The following is a 22,070-nucleotide window of genomic DNA, read 5'->3' as shown; positions in this document are numbered from 1 at the left end:
TTCATTATCTTTCTGGGGTCTGGATTGCCCAATAAATACTTTAGCTCAACAATCTGTAACTAATGCTGGCCAGTGTATGACCTATTCCCAGGTACCTATTTCATGTTCTTTTAAACAAAGACATGGAAATTACTTTATTCAGAATTTCAGAATTTTAAGCCTCTCTACCACTCTCCCACCCTACCCCTGTGGCATTCTGTTTACTCCATCTTTGCCTATGCAGACCAGGCCTGATTTAGTGGCTGTGAAAATGAGTTCTGGATGTCAGATTTCTCTGTATTAATGATGTCTTTTCCTGAACCAAAGAAGTAAGTGCAGTTCTATAATAGTGCTAATTTCTTATTATTCATTGCATGTCTCTCACTGTTTTAAAAACTGTAGAAGGTTCAGAAATCCTTTCATGTGAAAATCACATTTAAATATTATTAAACTCTGCCAGTGTTTTCATTGTCTGAATTCAGAGAGCTGCAAGGTTTTAACCAAACACTAGAAAAGAAGCAGCCCATTAAAAAAAATGAGTACAAAATAAACAAATTTGTTCATCTAAGATGCAGCGTGTTCAGTCAAGTTCTGATTATTATCTTCAAAGTAACATTCTACTTGAGCATTTCTTCCCACATAGTCCATTTAGGATTCAGACTATTCTTGGAGTTAATTTCCATGAAAGATTTAACCAACAAAATGTCACTTTATTTCAAATTACCATAAGCCACACTCAAAACTAAACCTCAAGATTTTGTGGCTGTTTTTCTTTAGCTTCTTATTTTGTTAATATACTTCTTAGATTTTCTCATAGGCTTGTTAAGGTGAAAGGCTTTACATTTCTAAATCCCCCCCCCAATATTTTTACCTATCAAATTAATGATATTATACTCAAGTAATGTTATTATACTCAAAAGAATACTGTGTGAGATTCAGATATTTGAGTTGTAAGTGAGTAAGTTGAGAAATAATGGGTAGGATAATTTCAAATTTTAATAACTATTGTTTTTACTGTTAGAATTCTTGGAAGTTCTTATTAACATTTTTTGTGCTATATAGAATACATTCTGTATATCATTCATCACTAAAAGCTACTGAATATGTTTAAACTACTATTTAGCTTGCCCGGCCTGTGTGGTTCAGTGGTTTAGTGTCGACCCAGGAACCAAGAGGTCATGGTTTGATTCCCGAGTTGCGGGCTTGATCCCCAGTAGGAGCTGCACAGGAGGCAGCCAATTGATATATTTCTCTCTCATCAATGTTTCTGTCTCTTTCTCCCTCTCCCTTCCTCTCTCTCTAAAAAATCAATTTTTTAAAAAAGTAAAATACTATTTAGCTCAAAGTAAACTTGTTTTGGGAAATAAAATGTATACCTAATTTTTGAGGTATGTGTGTAATTTTAAGAATCAACTTTGTTTTGGAAATGAAAGAGTTGTTAAGACAAATTAATTTTGTTGTAAGTGCTACCTGAATAATCCCTAATGGCTAAAATTTGAACTATGATTTTTCAGTTTCACTCATCATTGTCCTTGTCTTCTTCTAAGAGGTAGTTCCTAATTGAGTGTTTTCACTTGATTATCATGGTGCATTTCCCCTGGTTCTCACTGAAAAAATTATGACTTAGTGAACATTTTGAAGTAAATATTAGTTATTTCTGCACAGTGACTTGCTTACTGTTCAGTTTTGTCATCTATAACTGCCAAAGGAGATGAAATTAAACTACTCTTATTCTGGGGGCTAAAAAAGTTACACACACACACCCTTTCTAAGTTCTTCTAGCTGGGCTAGTAATTTGATGGACAGAAACAAATTAACAGGAGAAAACGTTCAAAGTTTATTATTATGTGAATGCACATTTGAGAGTGTCATATAAAATGAGACCTCAACTGCACTGGGCAGTTGAGGTTTATATGCTGTTATGGACAAAAGAGAAGGGGGCATGACTCTGAGATTTCAAAGGAATAGGCAGTTTATTGGTAGCTGAGGAAGAGCAGAACACAGGTGGCAGGCAAATTCTTGCTAGACAACCCAGAAACAATGGGACATGGGGGCATTTAGCAACTAGGCCACTGCCTGGTGCCTGCCTATCTAATGGTGTAATGTGAATATGCTAAGTTTCCGTTCCTGGAGCAGGTCTTTCCAGCTGAATCTCTTGTACAGGAAAGGGAGGGGGTTAAAGGTCCTGAGTCTTTTGTTTCTTAATAACCAGCTTAAATTAATATTGCAAAAGGCAAAGCTTTGGGGTAGCAAAACTTTGGTCCCCTTCACTATTATACCTGACACTACCATGAATTTGAAGTATAGAACTCTGGAATTTTTGATAATATGAACATTCCATTCATTAATGGTTTCCCAGATTCTTGTTAATGAATCATAGGTTATTGAATTGACTCAACTTGGAATTTTACCAAGCAACTATCGTTTTTATTTATGGAAATGTAACTGAGTTTTCTGTGATATGGTAGCATCCCTGAGAGTCTATTGGCTCGATGACCTCGGGTAAATCATTTACCTGCTTTGAACCACAGTTTTCTCCTATGTAAAATGCTGTGAAAATCGATGTAAAACCCATATTGAGTTTTAAAAATGTCTAAATTCTCTTCAGGTATATTATTATTAATAAAAATGATCTCTGAGGTCCTATTACAATCAGAATCCACAACTTTTTTTTGGTTTTTTTACAGATTTTTTAAATTGATTTTGAGAGAGAGGAAGGGAGAAGGAGTGAGAGAGAAACATCGATGTGAGATAGAAACATTTTTAGGCTGCCTCCTACATGCCCCCTACTGGGGATTGAGCCAGAAACCCAGGCATGTGCCCTGACTGGGAATCAAACCAGTGACCTTTCAGTGCATGAGACAACACCCAGCCAACTGAGGCACACCAGCCAGGACTGGACCCACAACTTTTTAACTAGCATCACTTTAGTCGTGTTTTGTTTAGTACCACTTCTTTACCAGCCTAACCTTTAACATGCTTTTTAGCATCTGTCACTTGGTCATCTGTCTTTGAGGAGATGGGGGCAGGGTGGAGGAGGACTTGAACCGTCAAGCACTACTGATTTCAACATAAAGGACTAATCAGGCCTATTAAAACTTGCGATAACTTTATGTATGTCAATTGGCTTCCCCAACTACATATTAAGTGAAGGAAAAAGCCTATTGTATACATGTTCTATTTTGTTTGTTTTTGTTTTTTTAATTCTTTAGAGCTCCCAGTATTCACTTGGGTATATAATTGGAGCAAATAAAGTTTGATAGATTTAACTCTGTGCAGATCCTACAAAGTAAAAACTTGTTTGAGTACACTTTTCCTTTTATCAACTGTTTTGTTCTTTCTTTTTTCTTCTTTGCCTAGAATTAAACTAGATATTCACAATATGAACTGTTTGCAAATTGGGACCTTTTTAAAGAGAGGTATTTTTCATCTAACCACCATAAACAGGTTAGATGGATTTGAAATAGAACAGAATTTACCTGGAGTTATATTACATTTACTAAATCCCTGTGGTGTCCCAAGCCTGGATACTTTTTTCTTTTAATAAATCTTTAGCGATTTCAGAGAGAGGAAGGGAGAGAGAGAGAGATAGAAACATCAATGATGAGAGAGTCATCATTGATCGGCTGCCTCTCCTGCATGCCCCCAGCTGGGAATCGAGCCTACAACCTGGGCATGTGCCCTGACTGGGAATCGAACCTCGATCTCCTGGATCCTAGGTGGATGCTCAGCCGCTGAGCCACGCCTGTCCGGGCCCAATCCTGGATACTTTTATATGCATTATCTCAGTGATTCCTCAGAAGAATTAGATAAACATTATCAACTTTGAAAATGAGCAAATGATCTCACAGAGCTAGTAAGAGGTAGGATCAAGCTTTGAACCTAGATCTCTGATTCTAAAATGAGAGTATTTTTCATTGCATCTGTAGGTTGTGAACTCTGGCTACATATTAGAATCATCTTAGAGCTTCCCATACAGTTGTCAGGGAATCTGAAATAATTGGAATCTGACAGTGTTTTTTGAAGCTCCTCTGGTGATCCAAGGGAGCACCTAATGCTGAGAAATGTTGCATTACTTACTGCATCTCCAGTGAGTAATTATTAGTAGGATTTTCTCATTTACGTTTTATCAGAAGCATGAGGGATTTGTATTAGAAATGACCATATCCTGCATAATAAACTGCAAAGAGACAGTGAATGTAATGGAATATCCATTTCTGTGTCTGTCTTTCAAAAATTAAGATAGATTTTTATTTTTGCCATGACTCTAGAGTGCTCTCTGCGCAAGTGAAAATGAGCTTGATTACTGCTTCAGTTTGTGTCTGGCCTCCTGAAATAGGAAAGGGATAAGCTATAATCTAGCCTAAGAGGAAAACATTTGCTCAATTTATAGTAGTTTTGAAAGGTAATAAATCAGGTTATTGGTTATAAATCTATAGGTGATTTATACAGGAATACATTTAGTTAATTAGTCTTGGCCTGCCACTGTACTACAGCTCTGTAAATCTCTTTCTGGCAAACAAGATAATTTTTAAAGATTGTCTTTTAGAGTGAAGACTGCTGTCTAATTGAAGATTATTCTCCTTTGCACATAGAATAAGTGGGGGTTTTTTTACATTGTGAAAATTTTAAATTTTGAATCTTTCTTATGTTGTTACTGGCCCAATTTCAAAACAAATTTGAAATAAACTTTACTTAATTAGTTGGAATACTATAATTGAATTCTGTCTGCTTAAAAATAAAGCTAGTTACTGGATTGACTCGGAATACATTAAAGATGTTGTAACTCGCAGTAATGGTTTATTGGCTTGTGATGTCAAAGTTAAAATTTACAGCCTGCTTTTTTTTCCAATCCTTGATGAGATTAGCTTTCTTTAGGTTTTCAGCAATTTTTTTTTTAACCATTTATAAAGTAACTAGTTTTGCCTGGCTCCATTGGTAGATTGATGCTGTACAGGTATAACAATTGTGAGCCTCTTCCCAGATTAATAAGAAACTTCATTTTTTTCACTCTGTTCTTCCCTAATATTTTAAGACATATTAGGAGAGAGAGGGGTTGAGAAGGAGTGGTTGTTAGATCTTAAAGGTAGTAAAGGTGGAACTCAGACTAGCCTGTCAAGACTAGAGGACTCCCCAAATGTTGACTTAGATGTTCTTGGACCACCATTCCTGCCCCCACTACCTATTTCATGATATAGCTGAAGATTAATGCAGTTGAAATTGATGGAAGGTAAACGGCAACTAAATTGTTCCCACAGAGTGAAAAAAAAAGGGCCTTATATAGTAGTTGAAAGGATTGGAGGAAGCAAGATGGAACCTGAAGGGCATTTGGTGTTGTGAAGTGTTGCATCTGGATTATGTTATGGCTATTATTCTCCCCACCTTGCTGGCAAAGTTCATTCAGTCGTATCACTTCAGGGGGTAGCATTCACATAGAATTAAACACTCTGAGCCAGACTGAACACTCCAGCAATCTTGTAATGATGGGGTTTTAGCAGAACCACTTTCCCATACTGGTTTTGACCTTTCATTTACCTTGTTGCTGACTCTAGAAGCTCAGTGTCTTTGGCAGCCTGAGAGACAAAACACTCATTGTAGTATTACTTTGTGCCAGGTACCTTTGTAAGTATTTTGCGTGTATTCATTTATTCCTTCCAATGACTTTATGAATATATACTCTCAGTATCTTCATTTCACAGATGAGGAAATTAGTACACGAAGTTTAAAAGTATGTTGCTTAAACTTACCCAGATATTAATAACTGGCAAATTTAGGAAGCAAACCCAGGTGGTGTAGCTCCAGAGTGTCTTCTTTTTCCACTATGCTATACTACACTATTTTGTTTTTCCCCAATTGCCTAAATCAGTCATTCAACAAAATTTCATTGAGCATGTACTTTGTGCCAGGAACTTTATAGGGCTGACAACAAATGCTTTACCCTCCTGGAACTTATATTTTAGTTTAGGGAAAGAGATAATTAATAATTAAGCAATAGGGTAATTTCAAGTAATGATAAGTGTTTAAGGAGAAAAATGAATAGTGTGTTAGCTGCAATTATGAGGGAAATCTCTGAGGATGTGACACTTCTTTTGAGACTTGAATGGTGAGAAAGTGAATTAGGGTAGAATTTTCAATTTTGTTTCTGGTTACCTAGCTATTTAGTTGCAAACCTAGAATTAGAACCCAAAACTTTCCATGAAAAGTTCTATACATAATATTCTGTCATTCATTCTTTGGCTTGAGCATATATATGCATGCGTTGTAGGTAGGTGCTAGAGATCATTAATGATGAGGCAGTAAAATTTCAGGTGTGCATGAAGAATCATTTAGCTGTCACATTTTTGCTTAATACTTGATGGAACAAAGGTTCTCATTTAAAAGCACTGAAAGAATAATTGATTCATATATGAAAGGACTGTGGTCAAAGGGGCTTCTCTTAACATCAAGATACAGTTTTGTGATTGCAGCTGTTGAAATGGTTGTGGATTTTGAATCAAAAGACCAAGTGTCTGGTCTTCATTCTGAATTAAATTCATCACAACCTACACCTTAATTGTCATTTGTGAAACTGCACTGAACTAGCTGGATTCTAAATTCCCTGTCCTACCAGTCTTAGTGTAGTATCAGTCTTTCCCCAGATTGGACTTGAGGGTGAGAGTAGAGAAGGCCTACGGCCTGTCACAGTATAAAAAGAAACAACTAAACTTTATTTTTTATCTAGTTTTGATGGGCCAAACAGAATGAATGGATAGACAGTAAATTGGATTGAGACTAATCTAGTAGATGAGAATTGTGCTTTAATAACCAAACTGATCTGAAATTCTGGAGCTGTTTTGTGCTCTACAGAGATTTGATTCTGAGAGAAATTTCTAGGGGGAAAAAAAATTTAAGGTAAAATTCTGGGTGAGTTAAGGAGTTAAAAAACAATGCACAGCCTGGCCGGGCGTGGCTCAGCTGTTGAGCACCCACCTGGGATCCAGGCGATCGGGGTTTGATTCCTGGTCAGGGCACATGCCCAGGTTGCGGGCTTGATCAACGACTCTCATCATGGATGTTTCTATCTCTCTCTCTCCCTCTCCTTTCTTCTCTCTCTGAAATCAATAAAGATATATTAAAAAACAAAACAAAACAAAAAAACCACAATGCACAGAATGGGGAAAAAAATATTTGCTTATCCTTTATCAGATAAGGGACGTGTACCCAGAATACATAAGGAACTCTTATAATATACAACAGTAAAAAACAACCCAATTTAAAAGGGGACAAAAGATTTGATAGACACTGTTCCAAAGGAGATAGCATAAATGGTCAGTAAACAAATGAAAATATGCTCAGCATAATTAGTCCTTAGGGAAATGAAAGCAAAACCCTAAGGAGATACCACTTCACCCACTAGGATGACTATAGTAGAAAAGATGGACAATAACAAGTGTTGGCATGGATTTGGACAAGTTGGAACCCTTACACGTTTCTGAAGGGAATGTAAATTGGTATTTCCTCTTTGAAAAACAATTTGCCAATTCCTTAAGACATAGGTACTATGTGGCAGTTGAACAGTTACCATATAACTCAGCAATTCCACTCCTAGGGGTGTGTGTGTGTGTGTGAATCTGAAAATATAAATGAATCCACAGAAGACCTTGTGCATGAATGTTCATAGTAGCCAAAAGTGAAAACAACCCAAATGCTCCATGACTGATGGATGGGTAAACAAAATGTGGTATCTCCATACAATGAAGTGTTATTTGGCCGTAAAAATGAATGAAGTTCTGATACATGCGACAACATAAATGAGCCTTGAAAACATAGGCTTGAAAGAGAGAGGGGTTGCGGGGGAAAAAGAACAGATGCAAAAGACTGCATATTGTACGTTCCATTTATATCAAATATCTGGAAGAGAATAGAGATTAGTGATTTCCAGGGGATAGAGGAGAGGGAAAGGTAATAACTATTAATGGGTACAGATTTGGGATGATGAAAATTTTCTGAAATTAGACATTGGCAGTAGTTGCTTTAACTCTGAATATACTAAAAAACACTCAGTTGTACACTTTAAAAGGATGAATTTTATGATATATGAATTATATCTCAGTAAAGTGTGTTTTTAAAAAATTTGAACCTGAAAATTTTAAAAAGGTGTTGTTTGATAGTCAGTTCACATTTCTTTCAAAGCATTTCCTGTAATTTTATCTTTTTTTGCTGTTTAATGTTCACTGTGTTTGGTATTTTTACTTTGTTTCTTTAAGCAAGTTCTGTTTAAAATTTAGGTCATTTGAAGCTGTTGCCTTTAGAGTTTAGTCAGTAAGAATAGAGCAAAGGAAAATCAAGACATTCATCCTTGTCTGATGTTTTTTGCCTTGATAACACATGTAGTCATAATCTGTTTAGGCTTTTTCTTATGAGAAAAAATGTCTATGAATTACCTAGGAAGAGGAAGCATTAATGTAGAAAATTAATTTTATATCTTGTTTTCTGTCTAGTTATAGAAACATAAGCTTAAGAAAAAAATAAACTTCTAAGAGGTAGAAGTTTAACAACTTTTATCTTCCCATGTGAGGTATTAAATCATAATGTTGGTACACTGCTGGTGGGAATGCAGACTGGTGTAGCCACTATGTAAAACAGTGTGGAATTTCCTCAAAAAATTAAATATGGAACTGCCATTTGACCCAGTGATCCCACTTCGAGGAATATATCCTAAGAAACCTGAGGCATCAATCAGAAAGAATTTATGCACCTCTGTGTTCATAGCATTTACAATAGCTAAGATCTGGAAATAGCCCAAGTGCCCAGCAATAGATGAGTAGATAAAAAAGCTGTGGGATACTATGCATCTGTAAAAAAGAAGGATCTTTTACCCTTTGGGACAGTATGGATGGACCTGGAGAGTATTATGCTAAGTGAAATAAACCAGTCAGAGAAAGATAAGTATCACATGATCTCACTCATGTGGAACATAATGAACAAAATAAGCTGATGAACAAAATAGATCCGGAAACATAGAAGCATGGAACAGACTGCTGAATTTCAGAGGGAAGGTGGGATAGGGGAGTGGGTGTATATATGCATAACCCATGGACACAGACAGTAGTGTAGAGAGGGCCTGAGGGCAGGGCAGATGCAGAAAAAAGGGAGACATCTGTAATACTTTGAACAATAAAGATAAATTTAAAAAATAAATTATAATGTTCATTTTTAATAAATAATTTATCGTTACAGATAGATTTGACCAGTTTTGGGCCATCAATCGGAAACTCATGGAATATCCTGCAGAAGAAAATGGATTTCGTTACATCCCTTTTAGAATATATCAGGTAGGAAGTTACATTTTTAACAGTAACAACTTATGAAAGCCTAAGACATCTATCTTACTTCTTTTTTTTCTTTCTTTCTTTTTTTTTTAATATATCTTTATTGATTTCAGAGAGAGGAAAGGGGAGGGAGAGAGAAAGATAGAAACATCAACGACGAGAGAGTCATTGATCAAGTCCGCAACCTGGGCATGTACCCTGACCGGGAATCGAACCCCGATCGCCTGGATCCTAGGTCGACGCTCAACCGCTGAGCCACACCCGGCCAGGCTATCTTACTTCTTGAAGTACCCTAGTCCAAAACTCTTTAAGTTTGCATAGTAACATAGTAGTATTTCTTAGGGCTTTCCAGATTTCTCTCTTTTGGTGCAAATAAGAGACTGCACTGAAATATTTGACTCATACTCAGTTGAACCTCATTATCGACAGATTCTGTATTTGCAGATTTTCCTGCTTGCTAAAATTCACTTGTAACCCCAAAGCCAGCACTCAACAGTGCTTTCCTGGACATGTGCAGAGGGACGAAAAATTTGATTTGCCCAATACGTACATTCTCAGCATTGCTGTGACTTGTTTCTGCTCTCTTACTGTGAACCAGTGACTTTTTCCTCTCTATTTAGTGCCACATTTTGTGCTTTTTGTTGGTGATTTTGATCCTTAAAAAAGCTCCCAAGCATAGTGCTGAAGTGCTGTCTTTATACAGAAACACACATAAAACAAAGTGATATATTGATCAGTTGAAGAACATGTGACCAGAGGTTTGCAGTAACCCAACTTTATACCCCCCCTAGGAGCAATGGTTCAGTATTGCTAATTCAGTGTTTGTGGTGACTATAAATAACTACCACACATAAGAAGAATCGAGTGTGTTTTAGAAGCTGGGTCTTCATTGTTGTGCAAAAAAATAGATGGTGGGAGCTCTTTGCAGCAGCACACTTTCATGAGGTCAGGAAACTCCGTGTTTCTGTAGAGTACTTTGAAACTCCTATATGTTTGCCATGTAGCAAATAGTAAATATTTGTTGAGTGAATGGTATTGCAGAAAGCAAGTTACCTATATGAAAAAGCAGTTAAGAATAGAAATTGGAAACATAATATTAAAGACATAGACTCTAATCTGGCAAAACTTCCATTCAGACTCAAAGACGAAGTGTCATAACTTCTCTTTGTAGCCATTTTCAGTATCCCACAGTCTTTATTCATAGTTACTTTGATAGCTCGTCTTAAATCTTTTATAGAGCCATTATGTAACTGTGTGTTCAAAGAGGAAACAAATTGTCTAATTGAAAACAAGTAAACAAAAATCCCAATATACTCAAAGAATGAAAAATATTTCTGACTTAAATAAGGTTACTTTTCATTGATTTTATTAACATAATGACAAACTATTTTTTAGATCATAGATTCATAATATGTACAATAGGAATAAAATGAGGAAAATGCTCAGTGGAATAAGACCAGATTATCTAATTAGCCACACTCCTCGGCTTCCTTTTTTTAAATAGGAAAGTAAAATTTTAATTCTGTAAGTCTTTGTTAAGCAATTATTACAGTGGGTTTGGAAATACCATAGTTTATTGTTTATACTTTATCTTATATCATGAAGAATCTGAGGCAATGTACAAGAGTATATAATCACAAAATATAAAAAAATTAAAATTTAAAATCAAAGCTACTGAAATATAAAATGGAAACTCAGCGTGAAATTACATAAGTTTTTAATAAGTGAGACCCTCAAATTTATTAAAATTGACCTGCAAATTTGACCTGGAGCTTTTTTCTAACCAGAGCAAGGGGGGAAAATGTGATGAGGTATAATTTTTCCCCCCAATAAAGTGAAAACTTTATTGTCAGGGAAAGCTAAACTTTCTTGGGTGTTAACAGTTACATAGGAAAGAAATTTTATTTAGAGGAATCGGGGCAATATATCATAAGCCATTGATCATCCACAGTATAATACAGAATTGGTGAAGTAATGAGAAGGCTAAGACAGAAAGGATTTTTAGGTTATTTTATGGAAGAATGTGTCTATCAAATAAGAAGGAAAATAATTGATGGAGCATGGCAGTTGAGGAGTGGAATTAACTAGTAAAGGTTAACCCAGCAGAGGAGAGGACTGCAGAGAACTGTTAAGGAAAAGGAGGGGAAAATTTGTTGCTGCTCATATGGGAAAGTCTCAGTCTTTTCTGTACAGCAAGGAATAAAGCCATCTTCTGAGAAGAGGGGTTAACAGTTTTGGCAACTGGTCTGTTCCAAATTGGCCAAATAGTACAGTTCCAATATTTGCTTTAAAAAAATTTGAGAAAGACTGCAGGACGCCTAGTCGTTTATATTGAGAGAAGAAATATCTCACATTAGATGAATCTGTATTCACCACCTTGACATTCCTTAAAAGGAGCTTTAGGAGTATTTTTACAGAACTGGATTTAGTAGTGATATGCTTAGTTATTCCACAGAGAAAAGCCAAAATAGAGTGAGATTTTATGGACTGAGTATAATATGTAGAGTGGGTAAGATTCTTCATAGGGATTTATTTCTTTACCATCACTGACATAAATACTGATGATTAAAATATGAATTAAAAACAATAACAGGTTATCATAGAATTTTAGAGCAGTCCTTAACTTTTCTGAATGGTTTTCAATATTTTTTTAAGCAGCAGCCCACTTTGGTTCTCAGCTTAGAAGGGGTGGGTGGCCTGGCCAGATGGCTCAGTTGGTTGGAGCATCGTCCCATACACCAAAAAGGTCCTGGGTTCAATTCCTGGTTGGGAAACATACTAGGTTGTGGTTTCAATCCCTGGTTGGGACGTACGTGGAAGGCAACCGATTGTTTCTCTCTCACATCAATGTCTCCTTCCAAATCAATAAACATATCCTTGGGTGGGGATTAAAAAAAAAGGGGTGGGGTGAGGTAGGTGGATGGGGACCAGTGGAGTTGACTCAGGCCGCTAGACACTCCTTCTGTGGCCAAAAGTTGTAGCATCAGATATTTATGGAAATTTTGAAGCACAGTGTGAAAATTACCTCTTTCTCTAGGCCTATACAGGTTCAGTGTTTTGCCCAAGTTAGATAGTTCTTGATCTAGTTAGCACCCATGCAGTAATAGCCTCAACATGCCAGTAATAGCTTTGATGTAAGGTCCGATGTTTTTTGTTTAAATCTATGTAGTATGGCCCTGGCTGGTGTTGGTCCGTTGGTTGGGCGACCTCCCATGCACCAAAAGGTTGCTGGTTTGATTCCTGATCAGGGCACATGTCCATGTTGCTTGGCTCAATTCCCTGTGGGGGTCATGCAGGAGGCAGCTGATACATGTTTCTTTCTCACATCGATGTTTCTCTCTCTCCCTCTCCCTTCTTCTCTCGCTCTAAAAAACAATTTTTTAAAAAATCTTAAAAAAAAAAAAAATCTATGTAGGATTTAGCACAGGGTTTTACACTGTAAGTGCTTCATAAGTAGTTATTTAATTTAATCCTGGGGCATTAAAAGCCTCAAGGATCACATAATTTTAGAGCTGAAAAGGACATTGTCGTTCAAATAATTCAAACCTGGAAAAGCTAGCAGAGTTTCCTTGATTTTAGATGTATGGTGGTTTTTAACAAGGGCAGTGCTGTTGTAGCAGTTGAAGAACACAAAACACTTTTAAAATTAACTGAAATTATGGGAGAAGAGTAGGAACAAGCGGGAAAGAGCTGTTGGAAGGGTTGCATAGTATACAGTGTATGGCCAAGATCATGGTTTTGCCTTACTTGCTTAGTAGAAAATTATTTTGACCACCTTTTGCTTCACTTTCCTAGTCTGATGATTTGTGCCTACATGCAAACCTCACTGAGCTCAGAAAGTTGTAAAATATTTGAGACAAAAAGGATAAAGCTATTGACCTTGAAAGAAAAAGCTGTTTTCTAGAAAGAGCACTGAACTGGAAGGCAGACCTCTCAGGCTCTGCGGGAGGCCTGACACTGACACCTGCGCCTCCATAGGAGGTTCCTCAGCCTCCCTGGGCCTCTGTTTCCTCATCCTGAAAATGAAAGGGGCGTGACTGAGTGAATTCATACACCTGGTTGCAGTTGTTCTTTCAAGAAGCCATGTGATTGGCTTATGTAATTATACGAGTGAAGCTCTTATTTTCTAAAACATTTAAACTCCTGGCTTCAGAGCAGGTTGATCATTTTTACAACAGTCCTTTTCTTTATGGCACGGTTTGACTCAACTCCTGTGGTGCCGTATGACTTTTAATCACTTCTAAAAGTGAAATTTATACTTTTCAGGTGGTTCATCTTTTTATGAAGGCAGAGCATTTGTTTTGTTCATGCTGTGTGTCCAGGCTCTAAAAAGTGCCTGGCATGTCGTAGGTATTTGTGAATATTTGTTAATTCATTAAATTTGTTCATCAGTAATTAGTAGTTGATTTGGGGCTGTTCTGTTTTCCATGACCTCCATAATAATGTGCCATAATACATTCCCAGGGTTTAGCAAAGCATCTTATTTGTGGAATAGTTGAATAAAATATATGAGACTCTGAAGAATCCCCAAAAGAAGAGTTCCAAAACTAATTTGAGATGTATACCTCCCAGCATTTATTTATGCTGGCATGTATATTTAACTATACTGTGCTTTCTGTATTGTAAATACTTTAAGCACCTATAGGGAAAATGTGTTATGCAATTACTTAACACAGGGATTATTATTAGAATAATAGTGCAGATGTACAGAATGGAGGTCTTTCTTTTCACATTTATCATTCTTTTCTGGGGAAAATTGTCATTTGTATCATACCTCTTACTGGTGTCATAACAGAGGATTTAGAGAGAAAGAATGTGAGAGAGAGGGAGGGGGAGAGAAAGAGAGAATGAATATGAGAAAGAGAATGGTTTTCATAAAGTTCTATAATTAGATAGAAAGTAGGGAGCTAAAGAATTCTCAAAATTTGCTTGACAAAACGTGGCTGCCAGGTGGGACCTCTGTTAGGGCAGAGCTTGCTGCCTGATCTCTCCTGTGTCAAGATAGTATTTTTTTCTCAAATAGGAGACAGAGCCTGAGGTTCTCAACTGTCCTATATGACTTTCTAGTTGGCTCTACCCCTTTTCCAGTTTGGTAATTACTTGAATTTGTTAAAATTTTAGAAGTGAGATTTGTAAGTGAATATAAAAATTTAGGAGTCTCAGTTTTTGCCGATTTTTATTTTCTTAGCTTTTTCCATTCCCTATCGTGTATTTTCGATTTTTCATTCTTGCCTTAACCAAAGGAAGGAGGGCTTTGCTTTCCGTTTTCCTAATTATATGATCTAAAGGTAATACAGATTTTTGATGCTGACTCCTTTACAGCTGATTTGTTGGTATGTTAGCATATTCCATTGATTTACATAGCTTTTACTTACCCTGCATTTTGATTCATCTGCACCTTTTAAACATACTAGATATAAATCTCTGTACTATTTGAGACCTTAAATTAGTAAATTTAAATAAAACTTTGAAAGTCCAGATTTATTAATAATATATATGAGGGGCATAATTTTGCTAAAATACTTTTTTCTTTGCAGAATCCTAATAGAATCCCTCTGTAGCAAGGGGTAAAAAAGAAGGGCACTGAGCATGCTTGAGTGAGGCCCATTTTATCTTTGAAGCGTCAAAACCATTTTATGATGATATAGGGATCATTATCTGATTTTATATAGAAGGAAACTGAAGCTGAGGGACTTTTAAGTCACTTACTCAGGAGCACACAAATGAAAAATGGAAGAGCTCAATTCAGACCTAGGTGAGACTTACAAAGTATGATTTTGTTTATAAAAGTTAAGTTTATGGAATTTTTAGGACATAATTATCACATAAAGTGAAGTACACCTTGACCAAATAAAGTTGATAGAAACCTTTGAAAATCGCTAACTGGTGATATTTAAAGGCTGATTTTTGTACCAATTGTTAGAAAACTTCAATTCTTTTTCATCCATAATTCACTTATCATGGGCTCAAAATGACTATACTCTAGTTCAGAATTTTAGTGGTATAAGTAAAATAAATCCAAAAGTATTCTAGAGGCCTATTACAGACCAAAATGTGTCATTTCTGTCATTTACATAACAGTTTAGTTTGGTGTGTGAGTTTCGGGTCTGTGTTCCTGAAATCCAGGTGCTTCATATTAGCCAGTATTCTAGAGATGAGGTTAATGGCAGGAAGTGTTTCAGAAATGGAACTAAAATGTTATTTCGACTGGCGCATGTAAACAGATGGTGATTAATGAAGATGTCTGTTAAAAAGATTGTATAATGACTGTAAGTGAATATTTGGCACATTATTTCTGTTTTCCAAGAAGCAATGGATTTATAAATGTTAACCTGCCAATATACGTTGTGTAAGAAAAGTTTGTCTTATCCATTCATTAATTCAACAAGTTCATTTACTCACAGATATTTGCATGCTATGCCCTGTGCTGTGCACAGGGCTACAAGTCGTGATTAATATTATACCTCACCCTTCATAGATTTTATAATGTAGAGGTAGAAAGGAGCTAATCAAATAAGTATGTAAAGTAATGTAAAATCACACCTGTGATTGGTGCTGGGAAGGAGAGGTATACAGTGCAATAAAAGCCTAATTCCTTTAAGGGGAATTTGATCTAGTTTGGGAGGGCAAAGAGGGCTTTCTTGATAATGTTATATCGCTTGAGATGCTGCAAATGGGTGGAATTAAGGTAGTCTTTGGGCACATTTTCAATATGAGGACAACTTGTTAGTCTTGAGCACAGAGTTTGGGGATGGGAATAAGGCTGCAGAGGTAAAGGTAGGACCATATTAAGGAATTTTTTCTTTATCCTATAGATATTTTTATTTTTTTATTTTTTAAAAAATATATTTTTATTGATTTAGAGAGAGGAAAGGAGAGGGAGAGAGAGAGATAGAAACATCAATGATGAGAGAATCATTGATTGAGCCCGCAACCCAGGCATGTGCCCTGACCGGGAATCAAACCCCAATCGCCTGGATCCTAGGTCGATTCTCAACCGCTGAGCCACGCCTGGCCAGGCCCTATAGATATTTTTCAATAATTTGAATATCTGTATTCAATAAAGAGTATTTAATCACCTTTTTTTGTTCTATATGTTATTCTAGAGGTTACAAATAAGTTCAGAGAATGCTTTTAGGAACCAGTATACCACTATTTTTAGTTTAAACAAAAACATGAAGGTGATAAACAGTGCAGTGCTTGTTTTCTGATAAAGTGAAGACAGGAGAACTGTGGGGCGAATTATGGCATTATTTGTTAGAATTCCTCCTCTCCCAGGATTGTGGCAGCTTTGGTGAGACATTATAATTCTGTTCTTTCATTGTTTTCCATTTTAGTTAATACCTTGCAATAACATCTAGCAGAAAGGCCAGAGGACAAGAGGAGGGACTTAAATTGGGCAGTAAACTGAATGTTATTGCTTCTAATTTTGGTTTTTGGTCATTTCAAAAAGAAATACTTAGTAATTTGTAATATATTTTGAACTGTGCAGGGATATTTAATATCTTTAACAGGTTAGAATGTAAATATTCTCTATTCTACAGCTTATATTTACTTAATTTTTTAAGAGTTATTTATAATACCTTTCTTTAAAATTTAAAAAAATTTTTAATTGTAAAATGAAATACATATAACAAAATTTACTGTCTTAGCCATTTATAAGTGTATACGTCAGTAATTTTTAATACATTCACGTTGTTGTGCATCCAGTCTCTAAAACACTTCTCATCTTGCAAACCAGAATTATAGCCATTAAACAGCTATGAACTTGAGTACTCTAGTTACTTCATATAAGTGAAGTCATTGTTTTTGTGTTTATGTGACTTGCTTATTTCATGTAACATATTGTCAAGGTTGATCCATGTTGTAGCAAGTATGTGTATATACCACATTTTATTTATTCCTCAATCAGTAGACAGGCACTAGGATTATTTCCACCTTTTAGTTACTCTGAATAATACTGCTATAAACATGGGTATATTAGTCAGAGTTATCCAGAAAAACAGAACCAACAGGATGTAGAGAGAGATTTATTTTAAGGAATTGGTTCACATGATTGTCGAGGCTTGGTGAGCCCAAAATCTGATGGGATAGGCTGGCAAGCTGGAGACTCAGTGAAGAATTGCCTCTTGAGTCCAAAGGCAGTCTGCTGGCAGAATTTCTTATTCAAAGGAGGTCAGTCTTTGTTTTTGTAAAGCCTTCAACTGATTGGATGAGGCTCACCCACATTATGGAGGGTAATCTGCTTTATTCAAACCAAGTTCACCAATTTACATATTAATCTCATCCAAAAACTACCTTCACCCAAACATCCAGAAGAATGACCAATTATGTGAGTACCATGGCCCAACCAAGTTGATATAAAATTAACCATTACAATGGGTATGCAAATATTTATTTGAAACCCTGTTTTTGATTCTTTAGAGTGGAATTCTTCATCATTTGGCAATTTTATTTTTAAGTTTTTGAGGAACTGCTATACTGTTCTCCATAGTGGCTGCACCATTTTACATTTCTACCAACAATGCACAAGGGTTCTATTTTCTCCACATCTTCACCAACACTTGTTATTTATCGTGTTTGTTTGTTTTTCTTCTTTTTATAGTAGCCATCCTAATGGGTGGGATGTAGTATTTTATTGTAGTATTGATTTGCATTTCCCTACTTATTAGTGATGTTGAGTATCTTTTTATATGTTTTTTGGATATTTGTATATCTTTGGAGAAATATATATGAAGACTTTTATATGTAAATCTTTAATTCATCTGGAGCGTATTCAAGTCTTTTTGCCCGTTTTAAAGTTGGGTTGGTTTTTTTGTTGTTGGATTGTAGGACCCAAGTTCTTATTTTTAATGTCTACATTATATTCAGTCTGTAGGTATACTATAACATGTTCAGTATCCTCTACTGATAAATTAATTTCCAGTTTTCTATTTGTTTCCAGTTTTTGTCACCACAGAAGTAGTGCAGTAAACAGCATCGTATATGTATTTTTTTAGGTCTATGGAATTGATGCCCAAGAATGGATTTTTGAGTCAAAAGGTAGAGATTATATAATTTTTTAAAAAAAGGTTGCCGGGTTACTTTCCAACAGTGTATGAATTCAGATTTTTACCAATAAGATAGGAAAGTATGCTTCTCCCCTTATATCTCCACCAGCAATAGGTGTTATAACTGGCATATACAGAGACAATCTTATTGTTACTTTAGTTAGTATTTCTCTCACACTTAGTAAGTTTATACATCCATTCACCTTTGCTAGCCATGTGGATTTGCTTTCCTGTAAACTGCCTCGTGTTTCATATTTTCTTTTGGTTTATTGATACTATTGTATAAAAGATTTTTTTTAATCCTCACTAAGTATATTTTTTCCATTGCTTTTCAGAGAGAGTGGAAGGGGGGGAGAGAGAGCGAGGGAGAGAGACATCGATTGGTTCCCTCCTACACATACCCCCCTGGGGCTGGAGCACATGCCCTTGACCAGAATCGAACCCAGGACCCCTCAGTCCAAGGGCCGATGCTCTAACTTCTGAGCCAAACCGGCTAGGGCTAAAAGATTATTTTTTATGTACAGGATCGGGGAAAAGTAGGTTTATAGTTGTAATACAAATAAATAATACAATAATTAATGATAATACAAGACTAAACTGTATTTTGTGTACTCACAACTGTAAACCTACTTTTGCCCAACCCTGAATATTAACCATTTTTCTGTAAATCACTTTATAAAAATAATCACAACTGTAAGATTTGTCTTGATTTTTTTAATAGTATCTTTATATAAAAAGGTTTTTAACTTTTGTATAGCCAGTTATATCTTTTTCTTCGTTGTATATGGATTTCTTTCTTTGTTAAGAAGGCCTCTCCCCATATAGCTGCAGGTTATACATAGTTTTCTTCCCTAGCTTTTCTTGTAAGATTGATTTTATATATATGTATGTGTGTGTCTTTAATCCATCTGGAACTTATTTTTAAATACTGTGTGAGATATAAGGGTACAGCTTTATTTTCTTCCAGGTGATAGCTGGCTGTAATAGGATCATTTATTATATAAACTAAAGGTTGGCAAACTTTTTCTTTAAAGAGCCAGATAGTAAATATTTTCAGCTTTGCAGGCCAGATGGTCTCTGTCGCAACTTCATAACTCTGGAGCTTGAAAGCAGCCATAGACAATTTGCAGATGATGGGCATGGCTGTGTTCCAATAAAACTTGATTTACAAAAACACTCAAAGGGCACAATTTGGCTTTCAGGCCATAGTGTATTACTCCTGATATAAACTGTCCTTTTCCTATTGGATAAAAATGCCACCTCTGCTTTACATTAAAATAGTTTGACTACTGGGATCTGTTTCTGGACTGTGTGTTTATTCTTATGCCAGCATTGTTTTTATGTGATTTTAGTCTTCTGATATGTGCTGGGGAAATTCCCCCCCTTTTTTCATCCTTTTCATGTTTATCCTTTTTTTTTTTGTTTTTAATTTAATCCTCACCCGAGGACACACTTAGAGAGAGAAGGGGGGGGCGAGAGAGAGAGAGAGAGAGAGAGGCATCGACTTGAGAGAGAAACATCCATCAGTTGCCTCCATATGCTCCCCTACTGGGGGTTGAACCAGCAACCTTTGGTGCATGGGTCTATGCTCAGCCAGCTGAGCCACTCCAGCTGGGCTTCATGTTTAGTCTTCATTCTTAATATTTCCATTTGACTTTTTAAACCATTTTATTGAAGTCCATTTTATTGGACACCATGGTGTCCTATTGAATTATAAGTGGAAAAACATTACATTTCTATTTTAATTTTGGTAGAATTCACCTTATGTTATTAAATCTTATCACATAAGAACATGATACATCTTTCTTATTATTCACATTTTGTTTTATGTTCTTATAGATTTTAAGGTTTTTTTCAGATGAAATCTGCAGGTGTTTATAGCTCCCTCCATGTAGGTCCTGCCTGCCTGCTCACTTCAGCAGCTGCTTTAGCTCAGGAGAGCTGCTGTGTTGGGTGGGAGATAGAATTGGTAGTTGGGGAGAAGCGGAAGCATTAAGCTTCCATACTCCCAGAATCCTTTCCATGTATAGTTGTTAATGTTTTTTGTATAAAGAATTATATAACAGTAATCCTTGAGGAAAGGTGTCTAATTCTTAACTGACACCCTAGCTGTAGAATAGCATGCTCAGATATATGTTGAGACATCTGTGTTTAAAAATAGAATTTATATCTCGTATAAATAAAAAGTATAGTATGGATGCTTAGTTTTTAAAGTAACTTCACTTCTGATCCAGGTGAGCAATTATAAAATGATAAATAACTTGCCAGTTGAAGACATAGCATTCATTTTCATCTTTTAAGTATAGATATTAATCTGAGGTCAATTTATGGAGTTAATTTAATTTCTTCCCAGAGTATTTTAAACATTATTTAACATCTATGGAGACATCTTCTGCAGTTAACTTCTATCTTTATGCTTCTATCTTTGTGCTTCTCACAGTGCCTTACACGTAATAGGTGCTTAATAAATACACAAACTATATGAACAAACTAAGGAAGTCCTGATGACCTATGAAAGTGGTGGTCATTCTGCATTCATATTAAATTTTATGTAATGGTCACACCATACATTTTTACTGTAGAATTCTGGGCTGAATTTTCTGTTAGGCAATAACTCCCATTCTCTACTATTGCTGTAAAGTTGTAGAACAAAGCACTGTGGGGTGTATAATAAAAAAAAGTCATCTTATATTTGTATAGCACTTTATATTTTGTAAAATACCTTCATATTACCTCATTTGATTTTCATAACATTCTTGTATAGACAGGACAAATATTTTTTATTTTTATTTTATTATTTTTTTTAAATGTTTTTATTGATTTTAGAAAGAGAGGAAAGAAAAGGGATAGTGAGATAGAAACATCAATGGGAGAGAGAAACATGCCCCCTACTGGGGATTGAGCCTGAAACTGGGGCATGTGTCCTGACTGGGAATCAAGCCCATGACCTCTTGGTTCATGGATCAACCACTGAGCCACACCGGCAAGGCAAGTATTATTTTTTATAAGATGAAAATTAATGACAAGGTAAAGGACACACAGCTAGTGAGCAGTGGGACAGGGACTGGAGTGCAAATCTGTCTTAAAATGGCATATACACATGGGCATAGTATAAAAGAGTATCTTTTTTGCAAGAAGGTGAATGTTGAAATTTTAGCAATTGCATATGAGATTAATGCTCTGTGGGTGTAGGTTGGTTCAATTAATGAAGACTTCATTCGGAGTATTGTGATTTGCATTTTAAAGGAATAAAGAAATAAGGCCCAGCATTCTTTTATTTGGTTTCATTTTGCTTTAATTTTAAAAATTTCCTTCTGTGTACTGTATTTCAATGCAAACTCTCAAATTATTTTCTGAAATTAATTGGAATCTTAATTATTTAAAAAATTTTATTATTGAAGTTCTAGAATAGACAAAATGAGTCTGTAGTGACAGAAAGGAAGACCAAGTGGGGGGGGATGAACTAATAAGGGGCAAGAGGGAACTTTGGGGAATGGTGGAAATGCCCTGTATCTTGTTGGGGTGATAGTCTTAAAACTGTAACAGTTTGTTACAGTTTGAACTATACACTTAAAATGTGTTCATTTTATTTTATGTAATTTTATACCTTAGTAAATTTTTAAAATTAGGTAATCAATCAAATTATGGACTGGGGAGAGCCCTGGGAATTTCTTACATGATGATTACATCCAAACTAAATTAATCCGCTTAAGCCCCTCCTTGTTAGGTT

At 35.8% G+C, this 22,070-nt stretch overlaps 1 protein-coding gene across 3 annotated transcripts in view; it reads left to right on the top strand.

Moving 5' to 3' along the window:
• ATG5 (autophagy related 5) overlaps positions 1–22,070 on the top strand; it is a 97,611-nt gene that overhangs the window by 39,255 nt on the left and 36,286 nt on the right. For 2 of the 3 annotated variants that reach the window (XM_016217513.2, XM_016217514.2), the window contains exon 6: positions 9,199–9,293. In XM_016217513.2, coding sequence (XP_016072999.1) covers positions 9,199–9,293 — 95 coding nt within the window. The remainder of the gene's footprint in view (positions 1–9,198; positions 9,294–22,070) is intronic. The other variant, XM_016217515.2, reaches the window with a different exon arrangement.

Source organism: Miniopterus natalensis, chromosome 5 (genome assembly GCF_054644295.1).
Source record: "Miniopterus natalensis isolate mMinNat1 chromosome 5, mMinNat1.hap1, whole genome shotgun sequence".
NCBI lineage: Eukaryota > Metazoa > Chordata > Mammalia > Chiroptera > Miniopteridae > Miniopterus > Miniopterus natalensis.
Note: the sequence above shows the minus strand (reverse complement) of the source record. Positions and strands in the feature narration are given on the sequence as shown.